Source organism: Amblyomma mixtum, chromosome 1, assembly GCF_055824585.1.
Source record: "Amblyomma mixtum isolate Tamu chromosome 1, ASM5582458v1, whole genome shotgun sequence".
NCBI lineage: Eukaryota > Metazoa > Arthropoda > Arachnida > Ixodida > Ixodidae > Amblyomma > Amblyomma mixtum.
This window is the reverse complement of record NC_143012.1, coordinates 21,780,489-21,797,310: the sequence shown is the minus strand read 5'-3', so window position 1 is coordinate 21,797,310 and position 16,822 is coordinate 21,780,489. Positions and strand designations below refer to the sequence as shown.

The window sequence follows — 16,822 nt, the reverse complement described above, 5'->3', positions numbered from 1 at the left end:
CGACGGATTTGTGAAGCGTAACTTCCAATGTTATCTATTGTTTGCGCTTTTGTGATTTTTTTTCCTTTCATTGTTACTTCGTTCACGAGATTGATAGTTCCTGCATCCTATCCTTGAGAACTGGACTGTCTGTTTCTCGAAAATGCGTCTAAACGAACATCCAGACAGGCAGATGTCACGATGCTTCTAATGAAATATTCGTCTGTTATATATTTTTTTAAATTTTCACAGACTATCATTCCACTTAATTAACATGTGATGCTGCAGCTTTCGTGCAAACTTTCCCACCCGCGCAGGAAAATAAGCCCGACGGTAGTTTTCTCTCTCGCATGCCCATTTTCCACGCGACAACTCTGTCTAGCAAACAAGCCACCCTAGCTGGGGTACGTAGGTTTTAGTCTGAAGTCTGATGCATATTATATGCGCATAGCAACGCGATCGTGCGAGGAAGCTACCTTACCTGGCTATCGGAATCTATGACAGCATTTGCGGACAAATCTAGATCCTGCCAACATTACGAATTTTTATTTCATTTTAGTAGCATGTGTGTTGCTTGGTTCATTCCTTGCTGCGAGTGAAATCTCTTTTCATATTGATCGTTTTGTATTTCGCGCTATCTAATGTTCTTTGAACTTTCGCCCACTTCTTTTGTCCTTTGAGACCGCGGTATGACTGGAAATGCATTAAATAAATACTTCTCTTTGTAAGCGCAGTGTGCGCGCCCAAACGCCCCACCCTTAGCTACTGTCCGTTCGCACCACTGTCACGCCACAACTGAAGAGCAGACATGATCAGCTTTTCCCTCTCTCTCTTTGCTTCATTCTCATTTTCTTTCTTTTCGCGGTGGACTATTTCTTGGAAGCCAATGCGCTAGACGACCTTGTGGCACGCCACTGCTCTCATCGAGGAAAGAGCTCGCAGCTTTGAGAGGGGGTTTTGGGGAGGAGGGGGGGGGGGGGGGGCATGCATTTCTACGTACACAGCGCGCTGTCAAGGTCGCGCCTGTTCTTCCCAGGCTCACTGGGTACACACACGAGGCAGCAATGAAGAGGCCGAATAAATTGCCCGCATGTGCGCGATGTTCCGTGATGAACACCTTCTTTTGCCTCCCCCGTGTGTCGAGTTACAGGCCTCCACTCGGCAATACTCTCTAATCTACTCAGTCGATTCCTTCCCGCCAGAGGTCGATAGCGACTGTTGCGAGCGTATTCGCTAGAAAAAAGGAAACCTAAACGAAGGCTATCACGAATTCAGCACGTTCGATCGTTGATGAGCGAGCATGTTTTTACTAAAGGGCGTACAGACTGGCGGTATCTTCTTGCGTAAAGGGACTGGAAGTAATCTTTTTCTCGATGTGCGACGCGCCATTTGCGGAAGTGGAATTAAATTTCATGCTCGCCAGACGGGTGGAGACCGAACTGAAGCAAATCACATTTTTCAGCCTAAGTTTGATAAAAAGAAACTGTAATGGCAGAAGTAGGTCATTAGCAGCACCAAATATAACCCCTCCCGAGAAGGTTGTAATCGACGGACGAAGAAGGCCTGCAGGTTGATTTTGGCAGACAATTTCTTTGAGTCTTTTTTCTTTGAGAGTCTTTGCCGTACGCTGAAGGGTACATCATTAGCTAGAGAATACAGCCGGATAAAATACGTTACTTTTGATCTGACTTTTAGCGCCTCTTATAACAACAGACCTCTACAAAGGCGTCGATCTCCTACTGCACATAGGATGCAGTAAAAATGTTGAGGGGTCGCCTCACAGAACTTTGAAGCCGTGCTCTCTGTACCGCTTGAAAAACCTGCAGATATAATAACACTGATTTCACAAGCAACACTGAAATCTCCATTCGAAGTTCGCCCTCTCGCTACTTTTTTCAGTTATCTTTTGTAAACTCCTGTTTGAATAATGCAAAGAAAAAGTTTTTGTACTTATATCTGAAACCTGGTCTGCGCAGCCATTTCCTCTCGTATATCCTATGTTTTCAATGAGACAGCAATAAAGAAAGTTTGAGAAGGGACCTCAACTACTTCTCAGATTGCAGCCACTGCTGTAAAACTCTTCATGGCGAAATAGAAAAACTTTCAAAGAAAGTCCAATCTCTTCTCAGGTTGCCGGAAGAACAGAACAATTCAATAAATGCGAACTGTGGAACTGTGGAACTGATAAACATTCCGCCAGAATGACCGTCAGCTATCGTTGCACACAACTATTGTTCACTAACGCATTCTGATTGTAAGTAAAACCTCGCTGATGTAGTAAGAGGTCTCTTCTTCGTTTCTTGTTCTGAATTAAAACAACAGAATAAATACAAATAAGAAAAAAACCAGACAGCGAATCAGATAGTAACCCAAGACATTAGTAAGCAAAAATATACGCCAGCTGAAGTCCTGATTCGTAGCGCGCTTACGCAGTGGGCCTTTTCTGACGGACGGCAAAAGCTTGGTGGTATATGATCTCAGTGCGCGTGACTATGAAGGACACGTACACTGCCATATCTCTTCCAGTGGAGCGCAAAATTATAAGATTTATTGCGCTACTGTGTAGCTCGTCAAGCACCACTAGCCAACATCTCCAGATTATCCCAGATCTTTCTCGCGTGGGAGACGATACAAGCTCTGCCGGCCGGAAGCCGACCTGCATTAAACAGCATATTCAGGACTGAGGCAGATTGGACGCAGAGACGGCGTTATAGGTGCTGCCCTAAAAAACTTGTCTGTCTCGCAAGCGAGCTCTATCTAAACAGCTATTTCTGACAAAGTGCATTTTTATACCAATGGGGGTCCGGATCAATTATATTTGCGTGGTATAACTCGTACAGCCTTTGTCAAAAGTAACCAGGCTGCATGGTTTGCTTCTAGCTTTTATAGTGGAGCCCTTGTGGCTTCCTAAAAATCAAAAGGTGTTGGAAGGTAAGAAGACTCCCAGTCCTTACCTTTAACGACCATTTCAGCTTCAGGGAAGCCGTAGTGACTCCACTATGCAAGCAAGAAGCAAACCATGCAGCCTGGTTACTTTTTACAAAGGCTGTACATGGCTAAACGTGTACAGACAAGGAAAACTGGAAACAAGAAAGCGTGCAGTTTCACAAGGCGTTTCTTTTCAAGGCTGACTGCATCGCAATAGAATAGATATTCTTCGTCCAGTGGCTGTTTAACCGATGTTCTGATTTCACAATGTGAGGACTTCGTAACAAGCCAGTGTGTGGCGACCAGAATTTTCGCTGAACATAAGTGACCTCTAGATTTCATCGCTAGAGACTTCTTTTTATATTCCGAGAGAGGCTTTGATAAAACAATAATGTCCACGCGTATGATTTTGTGTCACGCATCAAACAATCCAACAAATACAATGCCGAGAAGGATTCGGGAAAATAAAGCTTCGATTGAGCCGCAAGATTCAAAATCTAGAACTCTTGCTCTTCGCTTGGAGGCTGCGCATTCAAAACGCAATTGCCAACAGCCAAAGATATCTTACAGAACACTGCAAAACGTTAAACTTGAACCGGCGTTTACAGCTTAAAATATATTCGGTATACGTGCAAAACATCGAACTAAAGGCATTTCGTCGACAACTAGCACACCGTGAGCCACTAGTCAGATAACGATTCACTAACTGCTCAATTCTAGCACTCACTTTTGTTGTTATCATCTCAAGTCAACGCTTTACTGCGCAGTCTCTACGACTGCGCATGCTCAAAACAGCCGCGCTAGCACTGTCGAAAAAGTTGGCGGGCAAAAAATATCCTCACATGCGTTTCTGTATTTTTGCATTATTCTGAACAGTAAACATGTCATCTCTTTATCTTAAAGACGCTATTGCACTAACCCTTCGTTACATGTTGCGTAAAGGCCTATCCGCGAAGGCAAGTAACCAGAATCAATGTAGCTAGAGTAGATCTTACCAGCTACGAAAACAGAAAAACGACCGCGACGGGAAATTAAAATAGAATAAACGCACAACATGGCACTGAATTCTCTTGGGACTCAAAGAAGAACGAAAACTATCGAGGCACATAAATTGGTGCATCATTGCAGCATAGAAGCAGAGCCTTGCATCGTTGCAGCAACATTAACGTAAATCAATGTCGAATTATGACGCCAAACGCATCAGTTTTGCAGATGACTCTACAGAGCCACTCGAGTCCGGCCTCAGCGCTGGCTCACTGTGAAATATGATACACTCGTAAAACCTCATCATCCTACTGCAGAAAAGCTAGACGGCGCGCCCAGACTGAAACTGTATTGCAAAAAAAAAAAGCTTTCATAAATTGTAAGAACCATTTTCCTTCAGGTTGTTACGGAACAAGCACATGCCCTATCCTCTAGATTTCACAAAAGCGTAGCCTTGGCTTTCAACTTTGGGTACTGTCCCTCTATACAAGTAACGTCACATATATATATTTGTTTTCTGTTGCAGTTATTTCTTCCTCAGGAAAGACGAAGAACAGAAAAGAAGCATTGGCGCAACAGCGAGCCTGCTCTTACGAAACGGTGCGTTATCTCGGTAAACTCCAACTCGGTCGAGTTGGAACTGAATTTTTTTTTCTGTTCGCAGCGACGGGGTAACTACCTTGTAAAGAACACAGTGTATCGTAACAATGCGCATCCTTTTGTGGGTTTTCTTTACACTGCCTACTATTTCTTTCTTTATTATGGAGTATGATATACATCTGAGACGCTGCCGGTCGGCCTCGTTCCTAGATAGGGCCGACGAAATAGAACGAGTCCCTGAGGAACGGCGCCATCACGGATTGGGTTTCTTTCTTTGTGAGAGTGACCTGAATCTTCTTCTTCAGCAGATCCTCCCGGAGGTTCTTCACTTCTCTTTCGGCGTGTGTTCGTAGCTGCAAAGAAAAATAAGCAACAACAAAACAAAACTAAGATAAGAAGTGTAAGTATCTATTGTGTGCCCATGCCTTATAACGTTGCAGAGTGGTTCGTACGTGTCAGATTTTAGTTTAAAATCATCATGGAAGAAGAACCTTCTTGCCCCGTCTACACCCATTTTTAGATACGGCCTTAGCTTTAGTTTTGCGTTTGTTCAAAGCAGCGGTTGTTTTTTTTTTAATTTGCGAGAAGGGGCTGTAGGGTATTGAGTTCCTCAAAACTTATTTAATCTATTGCGCTAAGCTTCGTCAGCCTGCCTCTATTTTGACATTATTCATCAGTCAGAGTTCTCTTGCATGATGACGCCATCATCATTTCCCACGAGGTTTAATCTACCCATATCATTTAGAGACTCTAAACAATTTCTCTCTCAGTGTGGTTCACTTGACTTATTGGGGTAAATGTCAGCCGATGGCAGTCCCAGAGAACGTCTCTGCTATCACACTAAAGCCGTACGTCCTACATAGTTCATGCAAAGAGTTATACTTTTTTAGTCTTGAATCAGACGCAATTATTGTTGTGTTTGAGAGAAGCAACAAAATACTGTTGTTGTGCAGATCTTCGGCTTACTTTCAAATAGCGTTGAAATAGGAATCACAACTTTGGACCAAAGTTATTACGGAAATGTTGCACCCCATCGACTCATGCTTTTCAGTTTAGGCTCAGTTCTTGAGCAATGCTACAAAATTCTAAAACTAAACTAAAATGCCTCTAGAAAAAGCAAACTTCTTGCATGACACCTGCACCACCTCTTCTCGCTAAGCACAACCTCATAGCCTCGAGGGAATTTCTTCTCACGCACACTTTTTCATACCACAAACCTTGTACTTAATAGTACTCCAACAACTTAAAAATGTAACCACTGTTTTTCTTATCTAATAAACAGTGGCGCTCATGGTAGCGAACCATACAATCAGTCTTTGAGAATCTTATCACGGAACATGTATGCATATTGTCATTATATGAAAAGTAAATCATATTGCTGCTGATTAATTCTAAGGCCGTGCTAGAGAAGACGCCACTTTAATACGTGTTTAGAAAACCAGCGCGAAAGATGAACGGGACGGAACAAAGGGAACACGGACACACGGAACACGAAAGGAAGGGAAGGGAGACGGACATGCTTTCTGGTCTTGGTTTTCTAAACATGCATCCTCTCCTTCTTGCCCAGTTCAGCATCCTTGTGCCATTTTAATACTCTGATAAACTCCTGCAGCGCGAGTCTAATCACGAATAGATGCTGCCTAAAATGTTGCAAGAATACCTATATGAATATTAAGCGAGCTTGCCTCATAGGCGGTAGCCAATAGTAGTTTCTTGCTTCAAGTAAGTTTATCTAAAATCATTTTTTTTTTATCACTGGCTATGCAAAGGACAAAAACAGTGGACACCAGAAAGAAAAATTCCCTACCTACACAATTTTCTTAATTCACAAAGCCGTTGTCTTTTTTTCTCTCTCTCTTCCATCACCTCAACATACATGAAAGTCACAAATCCACTGCTAAATTATAGATCCCTGGATCCTAACCATAGCTTGAAGTGCTGGAAGGTCATGAGTTCTCGTTTCAAAACACTGCAATGCCGTGCACGAAATAATATAGGTATTGGATGAAAAATTAATAAGAACAGTGACAATGCTGTACAGGTCTTCTGAATTTGCTTTGTCGTTCCCAGGACAAATTCTTCTCCGGAAGCTCTAAAAAATTTAGAACCTCTTTCTGGGAGAGCTGGTGCAAGGCTATTGTTAAGAACGAGTTGTGTACATATAAAACATAAACACATGAAAACGATGAAGACAGAAATGGCGCTTTTTCCATCTTTATCACATTCCTGTGTCCATCTTTTCTGTGTGTGCAACTCGTTCTTAACAAGGCTCTAAGAAAATTACAAGTAAATTTGGGAAAAACTGCACGCACACAATATAGGACATAGTAAAACGGGACAGAATATAGATGAGTCTAATTAGAGTAGACTCCCCAAACCACTTAAGTATCGCGGGTGGTAAAACGGGACAGTCGAAGTTTCCGCCTGTGCGTATGTCCCCTTTCATATCCTGTGTTGTGTGAGAGCGAATTTTTCCTAGAGTACGAAGTACCAACTCGGCCAGTGTACAACGCATTTGAATCACAAGTAGACTAGTAACGCACTCAGCTATTGCCAAGTATCTGCTGTCATGGGGAAAAAAATTGTCACACGCATCGCACACGCAATAACAGCAAGAGTGCTGCACGCTTGTCACTTGCTTATGCTTTGAAGGTGTTGGAGCCTACGCTCACGAAGCAACTACGTAAGACCCCTTCTGTAGGCGTCCCCTTGAAGAAGCTGGCGTTTCCATTTCATGCTTATTAGTACTTGGGCTTTACACCCCACCTTTATCAGCAGAAATCCACAACACACTGTGCCTTCACAGACTCAGTTTAAGTACAGAAAGTAAACTGCAGCCTAGGTGCTCAGGTTAAGAACTCTTGACGTACCCTAACTTCGGCTCCGAGAGAGATGCGGGTGTATTCCAGGCGCCGCTTCAGGTCTTCTATCTCTTGGAGCACTTTGGCGATCATAATCTTGTAGCTCAGCTGAAAAATAAATGCATAGGCAAGGCATAAGCTTTATTCCGAATATCATAAATTGCGTCACTAGCATAATAAAAGAGCAATACATTGGCTATTCTTTGCCACGACAGTATTAAAGAAGACAAAACAGGTTTACTATGAAGTGGAACTGAAGGTATGGTAACTAAACTTTACAGCAAAAAAGAAAACTCAGTTTAAAGCCCTCCTCGGAGGTCACGAAACATTAGGGTAGCCAATAACAACACATCTAAATTGTTGTTCTAACATATTGTGTCACTACCTTCTAGAGCATTCGTTAAAGTTACGCACGGTAACCTGTAGATATGCTTTTGATCTGCTGGCCTTGAACCTAGCATTATTTGACTGGATTCTAATTGCACTGCGTGCTGTGCGGCAACCATACAAGTATCATTAAGCAAACAGCGTAATATGAGTTACTGGCAGGATGTCCCATTGCTGTGCTCGACTGCCTCCCTCAGTAACTTGATGATTAGATTCGCTACTGTATAGATTTTTGTAGAACTCTTCGGCTAATTCAACTATCTTATCCATAATGCTGATGACATTGCCCTGTTTGTCTTTTAGCGTATACATCTGGTTTTTACCTATGCCCAGTTTTCTCCTCACTGATTTTAGGCTACCTCCGTTCCTTAGAGCATGCTCGATTTTCTCCATGTTAAACTTTCTTACGTCGGCTACCTTGCGCTTATTTATTAACTTCGATAGCTCTGCTAGTTCTATCCTGTCTGTGGAGTTAGACGTCCTCATGCTTTGACGTTTCTTAATCAGATCTTTAGTCTCCTGAGATAGCTTGCTGGTATCCTGTCGAACCATCCTACCACCTACTTCTGCGGCGCACTCTGTAACGATAGCTCTAAGATTATCATTCATTGTTTCAACACTACGGTCGTCTTCTTCACTTAAAGCGGAAAATCTGTTTTTCAGCGACATTCTGAATTCCTCTACCTTCCCTCTTAATGCTAACTCGTTAATAGCCTTTCTCTTCATTTAGTTTCCTCCGTTCCCTCTTCAAATCTAAGCTAACACGAGACCTTACCATTCTGTGGTCGCTACAACGGACCTTACCGAGGACCTCCACATCCTCTACGATGCCAGGGTGTGCACACAGTATGAAGTCTATTTCATTTTTAGTCTCACCATTGGGGCTCTTCCACGTCCACTTCCTGTTTGCTCGTTTGTGGAAGAAGGTATTCATAATCCGTAAATTATTTCTATCTCCGAACTCTACTAATAACTCTCCCCTACTGTTCCTAGAGCCTATGCCATAGTCACCTACCGCCTTGTCTCCAGCCTGCTTTTTACCTACCTTTGCATTAAAGTCGCCCATCAGTTCAGTGTACTGTGTTTTTACTTTGGTCATTGCCGATTCCACATCCTCATAGAAGCTTTCAACTATCTGGTCATCATGGCTTGATGTAGGCGCGTAGGCCTGCACCACCTTCAGCTTGTACCTCTTATTAAGCCTAATTACGATAGCTGCCACTCTCTCGTTAATACTGTAAAACTCCTCGATGTTGCCAGCTATATCCTCATTAATGAGGAATCCCACACCTAGTTCTCGCCTATCTGCTAATCCACGATAGCACAGTACATGCCCGTCCTTTAGTACTGTATACGCCTCATCTGTCCTCCTAACCTCACTAAGCCCTATGACATCCCATTTAATACCGGCTAATTCCTCCAATAGCACTGCTAAGCTAGCCTCACTTGATAAGGTTCGTGCGTTAAACGTTGCCACGTTCAGTTTCCAATGGCGGCCTGTCCGGAGCCAGAGATTCTTAGCACCCTCCGCTGCGTCACAGATCTGACCGCCGCCTTGGTCAGTTGCTCCGCAGCTGCTGGGGACTGAGGGCCGAGGGTTAATTAGTTTGTTCATAAAAGGTTATGGCCATGTACTACATCAGGGTGGCCAAATCCTGTTCTGGTGAGGAAGTGCGTTGTCGGTTCTGTTCACCGAAATCAGGCCGCACTCCAAGCCTGGGTATGCAATTACATCGACACGCGGAGTTTTTTTTTTTTTTTTTAAGGAGGAAGTAAAGAAAGCCTTAGGAGCAATGCAAAGAGGGAAAGCAGCTGGTGAGGATCAGGTAACAGCAGATTTGTTGAAGGACGGAGGAGAGATTGTGCTACAAAAACTAGCCACCCTGTATACGCAATGCCTTGTGACCTCGAGAGTACCAGAAGCTTGGAAGAACGCTAACATTCTCTTAATTCATAAAAAAGGAGACGTCAAGGACTTGAAGAATTACAGACCAATCAGCTTATTGTCCGTTGCCTACAAGGTATTTACTAAGGTAATCGCTAATAGAGTCAGGACAACCTTGGACTTTAGTCAACCAAATGATCAGGCAGGCTTTCGTAAAGGATACTCGACAATAGATCACATTCACACTACCAATCAGGTGATAGAGAAATGCGCAGAATGTAACCAACCCCTATATATAGCCTTCATTGATTACGAGAAAGCATTTGACTCAGTGGAATCCTCAGCTGTCATGCAGGCATTGCGGAATCAGGGCACAGAAGAGTGCTATGTGAAAATACTGGAAGATATTTATAACGATTGCACAGCTTGTATAGTTATCCATATAGTCAGCAATAAAATTCCAATACGGAAAGGTGTCAGGAAGGGAGACACGATCTCGCCAATGCTCTTCACTGCCTGCTTGCTGGAGGTATTCCGGGGACTGGAATGGGAACAGTTGGGAATAAGAGTTAACGGAGAATACCTGAGTAATTTGCGATTCGCTGACAACATTGCCTTGCTAAGCCACTCAGGACAAGAACTGCAAAGCATGATCAATCACTTAGACAGGCAGAGCAGAACGGTGCGGCTAAGAATTAACATGCAGAAAACCAAAGTAATGCTCAACAGCCTAGCAAGGGAACAGCAGTTCGCCATTGGTAGCGAGGTGCTGGAAGTAGTAAGAGAATATGTCTACTTAGGGCAGGTAGCGACCGCAGATCCGGATCATGAGAGGGAAATAACTAGAAGAATAAGAATGGGGTGGAGCGCATATGGCAGGTTCTCTCAGATCATGAATGGTAGCTTACCAATATCCCTGAAGAGAAAAGTATACAACAGCTGTATCCTACCGGTACTCACCTATGGGGCAGAAAAGTGGAGGCTAACAAAGAGGGTTCAGCTTAAGTTAAGAACAACGCAGCGAGCTATGGAAAGGAAAATGATAGGTGTAACGTTAAGAGATCGAAAGCGGGCGGAGTGGGTGAGGGAACAAACGCGGGTTAATGACATCCTAGTCAAAATCAAGAGGAAGAAATGGGCTTGGGCAGGGCATGTAATGCGAAGGCAAGATGACCGCTGGTCCTTAAGGGTAACGGAGTGGATTCCAAGAGAAAGCAAACGTAGCAGGGGACGGCAGAAAGTTAGATGGGCGGATGAGATTAAGAAGTTTGCGGGGATACAGTGGCGGAAACTGACAAAGGACAGGGTTAATTGGAGAGACATGGGAGAGGCCTTTGCCCTGCAGTGGGTGTAGTCAGGCTGATGATGATGATGATGATGTAATATGAACACACACAAAGTGAGACGAATAATGAAAACGAACACAGCACTGACTATCAGCTGTGTTCGCTCTCATTCTTCATCTCATTGTATGTGTGTGTGTGTGTGTCTCATATTGCGCTTTTACCATGCTTCATAAACATTTTACCATGCAAACCAACTTCACCACAAATTTTACTGCTCTTCTCTCAAACCCCTTTTAGAAATGGTGCTCGTTATAGCGGCTGCTGGAATGCGTTCCGTGCAATATGTTGCATTTCTCGACCTTACACGCAAATGCCCCATAACCTTACGGAGACCAGAACGTAGTTTAAAAAACAATCTTCAGCGCATGAGAACACTGAGTTATGGTAATAAGTAAACATTAAGAGCGAAGAGTTCACAAATAGACCTTGAGAGCAACCGACAGTCATTGGAAGCACAAATTGAAGTCTATTTTTACCTTGAAAAAAAGATTGAATGTGATTTGCGATTCCATGTTTGAATAGCGATGCTTTTCGGACTCCTTAATTTGTGTTACGGTCTTATCTGTCTTATCTGTTCCGCCCAAATTTCTGGGTCGGCCCGCTGGCGGGAAAGAACAGGTCGCACACATGGGCTCACCCTCGTGTTCTGTTTTTCATATTGCTGTGCTCGCCAGTTAGGTCAACTCCGAACTCCGTTTTTTTTTTTTCGTCTGCCTGTAAAGAGTGCTTCACGCAATATACTTAGCTATTGAGAAGAAGTATCATTTTGTAGTAAAGGGTGTGAACAAGACTCGGAAACGTGGAAATACTATCGCCAATCTCAGCTGAATAGAGTGACCAGGCTACAAATAACTGAGATTACTGTAAAAACTATTTAAATAAAGAAAATACTGCCTGGCTGGAAAATATATAGATTGTGAAAGAAGCGGCGAAGATCGTTAGCCGTACTGCAGATACGCGACCCTTATTCCTTCTTCACACGCAACCAGAACACCGCGCTGACAACCAAGCTCGTAGCACGTGTTGCAGCTCATCGAATAACGAAGATATAAATTCAATACGGGTGTCTTCCTTCGCCGCTCGACACCTCAATGGCGTATTAGAAAACTTCACAATAAGGAACTAAAGTCACAAAATGATATAACGGAATAACTATCAGTCCCCTTTCCTGCAAAAAGAACTAAATAAACACAGCATGAAACTGTACAATACTAGCAACATCGCTCTTACAAACGCGCGACGCTTGGACAGAAGGAACATGTTATGGCATAGCACATGGTCAAGTAAGGAGCTTGTATCGCTTGAGCTTGCGTGGTAACGAGCTAATATATTTCGCCATAGAAATTACTTGCACAGTCAACCAACCCGATGCCAAAGTTTTAAGGCTAGTAGAAATAATACTTTCGGCTTAATAATGTTGCACCAATTAAGACCACAATGCGCTGAATTTAAAGTGACGGCATAATATTACGTAACTAGTTAACGACAACAAGTCTGGGGAACTTAAATCAAAATTATAAAATGTTTCACGTAAAACACGTTAAAGGAATGACGTAATACAGTACATGATCTTATCGACTATTCTTTGGAATATAAAGTCCACAGAGGTCACTGATGCGGCCAAAAATTGAGAGCTCTTTTTATGTTGAAGAATTCATATGAGGCTAGCCCTAGTTAAACTACACAATCATAACAGCCCAGCACACAGCAACCAAGACGCTCGTCAATTACACATCATGACAATGACCAGTCAATCGCACAACCTATTCTGAAGTGCAGGTAAGAGAATCCTGCCCCTAAAAATATCAGAAATTTATGGTAAGAAAGTGTATATTGTTCCATGTCGCCTTTTAAAGAAAAGGTCACTGTGGTCAGCCATTGTTAGTGTTTTCTAGTACTTGATGCAAGCCTCCTAAAATTATATCTAGCGCAGAGGCCGTGAGATGTGTTGTGCAAAAGTGCAATGTTTCATCTGTTTTCAGACTGTCAAAGTACCAAAGCCAGAAGTGTCAAAGCGTGAACACGAGCTCCTCGTGTACGAAGCGGCGAGGAAATTTTTTGCTAACCCCGCACATTATAAAGCAGCTTATAGTCACTAATATATGATATTAGAGAATGCAGCGCGAAATGGTGAGGGCTAACAAAAAGCAGACAGGTTCAGCGCCAGTCCTGTCTTCATTTTGCTCATCCTCGTCCCCTCGCGCTGAATCCTGTAATTATGCAACTAGAGCAACAAGGCTAAACCACAACTCTAGGTCCCTAATAATCTGCCGTCTACACTATGAATGCTTTCAAGAAAGAGGAAAGAAAATTAGATGGCGCGGTGAACTAGATTTTATTTGAGAAATATTTCATATAATATTCTTTCTTAACCAGGCTACAACCAAGCTCCACTGCCGCTGCCTGATTGATCATGTCATGCACGCACCTAGAGCACGCAAGCTTTCCGTCACAAACCTCTGGGTCTTTCCAAAGCTGCAGCAGGAATCAGCACGCAGAGCCATGAAGGCCAGAAGATTTAGATAAAACATTATAGTTCGCGGGATTGCCACCATGTGCCGCATGGCGCTGAGCCCAAAAAATTGACGTGGAAATTATTTATGCTCTTTTACCACATATATATTTTCTACGATTGGTTTGGTTTTGTTTGGTTTATGGGGGTTTAACGTCACAAAGCGACTCAGGCTATGAGGGATGCCGTAGTGGTGGACTATGGAAATTTCTACCAACTTTTCCTACGATTGTATGTTTTTACGAGCCATCTAAAGCGAAGCTTTTCCGTACTTAGGAAAATCAAGACATCACTACCAACATGTGTACGTAGCATCTCGCCGCTCTCTCTAGTTTTCTCCCAATTTCAAGTGAAAATCCACTGCGTTACGGAGTGTTTGCAGCCGACAGATGGTGCTAATCAAAGCTTTCAATGGTCATCAGTAACAGCACAGCTGAGACTGTCTTTTCCTTTCATTTTTTTTTCGCCAGCTTCGGCCCCCAGCCTCGCCGAGTACCTTGTTGGAGGGCTGCTCGAAGCGAGGGTAGCCAGTGAGGCGCAGCTCCCCTTCGACCCTGGCCAGGAGCTCCCGGTGCAGCCGCTCCAGCTCGAGCCTCCACCGGGCGCTCTCTTCCTCCAGCTTGGGCGTGATCTTCTTCTCCTCGGCGTAGCGGCGCTGCCACATGTCGCGGGCTGTGCATTGTCAACACATAACAAATCCAGTTGAAGAAACAGGCAACAAAAAATTTGCCCCGCTACCGGAGAATTTTGAAGCGAAAAGCTTCGCTAGGCTCGTCAACACCGCGCTTCGCGTGAGCCACCCCTGGGCGCCGCCGCGGCGCGCGGTACGTCGCCACTTCTCCTCCTCGCCACCGGTTTACCCCTCGCCGCTGCCGCGCGGTCGCTGCCGCCGTCCAAAGAGGAGAAGGTTCTTTCGCAAGGAGTTGCGAGAATGCGTGAGCGGCGGCGGCGGCCGTAGAAGAGGCACAGACATTCGCCATGGAAGGAGGAAAAGAAGACCCAGAAGTGGTAGCGAGGGAGTTGGCTCAAAAGCAGCGAGCATATGAAAAGTGCAAGGCTAGACAAGCGGCTGAAACACCAGAAGCACGAGAGGCACGCCTTGCTAAACGGCGGCTAAAAAACGTTGAATTGCGGCGTTTGGCTGCGTCAGCTGAGAGTAGCCGGGTGAGCGAAGACTGTACTTCGGGAGACGTCGAGCGGTTACGAAGAAAGAATGAAAACGCAGAGCTAAACGAGCAGCTGTTTGACCTTTCGCCGCAGCCGTGCGCTGTGCACATTTGAAAGCAGGGGTACATCAGGCGCGCGTGCCCATAGAACAGGCGCAGACACTCGTCATGGAAGAAGAAGAAGAAGCAACAGTCGGACGGCGCAGAAACACCGATCCAGAAGTGGTAGCTTGGGAGTTGGCTGAAAAGCAGCGACAGCTTTTCGCTTATCCAGGCTTAACCTTAGCTAAGCCACAGCCATTTTTTTTTTTTGTAGCGAAAGTTACATTGGCCACGAACTTGCTATTTCTCTGTGGCGGTGCTCCGAGGAGGCACAGAGACCGACCTTGAGCCGTTGCCTAGCAACCGCCGCGCCATCTGGCCTGACGTCACACCGCGCGCCTCGCTGCGGAGCAGCCCCCGCCGTTTGGTATGACGTCACACCGCGCGCCTCGTCGTTGCGCTCGCCTCCACTCGCTTGGCCAGCCGAAATGTGACGTCGCTACTGAAATGTCATTAAACGAAACTGCTTTCGCTAAGTATATCCTGGCCTAGCTGAGCTAAGCCACTGCCATTTTTTTCAAACGCTGAAACAAAAATCTTCCCTGGTGGCACAAACTTGACTTTAGTGTATTAAAGTTCTTGTCGGGAAAAAAAATGCGTCGTCAGTCAAAAAGGTCGCCCCCTGGCTGACGAAAAGTAACGCCAGCATACCGAAAGCGACGTAACTACGTAACTTTTGATAAGGGCATCAACAGCTTCTATTGTTATCGCACTGCCAACACATAATAAAATTTTATGTCCATGGGAATAATCTTGTGTACTATTCAACAACCTTCTCACGTCTAGGAGAGAACTGGCTCCACCAGTATGACAGAATTTCGGTAGCCCCGTCAGCGCGAGCTCTCTCATGACTTCAGCAGCAGTGCATTACTACAGTAAATGATATCCGCGGAGCAATCACTTCTTGTCATTATGACAAGTTGAAAATACTTTGGAATAGACTCTGTCGATAATATCAACTGGGAACAAGCGAGAACGACTCTCTTTTTGCCACTCCTACTACGAACCGTTGTAACTGCATGGCAACCACCCAAGAGCAGGAAATAACTTTCTGCAGGCATACGTATTCTGTCGAAAACACAAAAGAAAATTTTGTCGCCTCAACAGGTTTTTGTAATATTTTTCGCCATGAACTTGTAGTAACAACACAAATTTTCATAGTATTGGGCTATAGCGTGCCATCGTGGTCCGGCCGCAGAAGACGACGACAGACCCGGTACGCCTGCCAAGCACGCGCAGACTGGATTTTGTGGCTGCTTAACTGCAAGGCCGGCGGTGCGCTGTTCCGTTCCCGCCTGGCTGAGCGCGTCCAGCCGAATATGTTTGTGGAGACCCGACGACGACCGCTGTGGTAGCGACAAACCAATAAAAACATCCTACAGGAAAATATTACAGTACTACAGAAAATTACTGGAATACTCAAGCAAATCTGTCATTACTACAGAAGAACAAAACATATGACGTATTTTGGGCAAGCTTCCGTTTTTTTTTTCGACTGAATATCCTTGAGAATACATGCCTGATCTGCAACTTGCGCACAAAACATCGACCGTTCTTTATCACACGCCGCAAGTAGCCTCCAAATATTTATTTATTTTATTTTAAGTTATCTCAACCCCGAAATCGATCACCCAGCTCTAGCGGTTAAGCGTTGCTGTGCATAGCAGGCCCACATGCCTTACCTTGGTCTCGCGTGGAAGTGGCCTTGCTCTGGAGGAACTTTGCGCGTCGCAGCAGGTCTTCTCTCTTGGCTTCGCAGGCGAGCCTTTCCTCCCGCAGGGCATCTAGCTTTTTCTGCAGCCTCGCGACTGCGAAGAACGGGGCACAAACAAGACACCAGCAGGAGCCATGGGGATACGCTCTCTCGCGGCAGAGGAAAGAAAGGTTCCAAAAATAAAACACAGCACTGACAACCGCTAATGTTAATGCCTTTAAACTTCCACAGTGATTTTCAAATAATAGAAGGCTTGTTGGTAGACATGCGCAGACATTGCCAAAATTTAGGAAATAATGCAGTTTGAGGACTGGCTAGTCTGTGTCACTAAACGGCGCGACCCAATCATGGCTATTGG

The 16,822-nt window shown here is 44.6% G+C and overlaps 1 protein-coding gene across 1 annotated transcript in view; it reads right to left on the bottom strand.

Annotated features, from left to right (window-relative positions):
* Positions 1-3,059: 3,059 nt before the first annotated feature.
* The window catches only part of LOC149365698 (uncharacterized), a 154,189-nt gene continuing 140,426 nt past the window's right edge, over positions 3,060-16,822 (bottom strand). Inside the window, exons 9-12 of the mRNA XM_089545302.1 lie at positions 16,433-16,558; positions 13,979-14,154; positions 7,362-7,460; positions 3,060-4,844 (exon numbers count right to left, since the gene is read on the bottom strand). Of these exons, the coding sequence (XP_089401428.1) occupies positions 4,698-4,844; positions 7,362-7,460; positions 13,979-14,154; positions 16,433-16,558 (548 nt within the window). The 3' untranslated portion in view covers positions 3,060-4,697. The remainder of the gene's footprint in view (positions 4,845-7,361; positions 7,461-13,978; positions 14,155-16,432; positions 16,559-16,822) is intronic.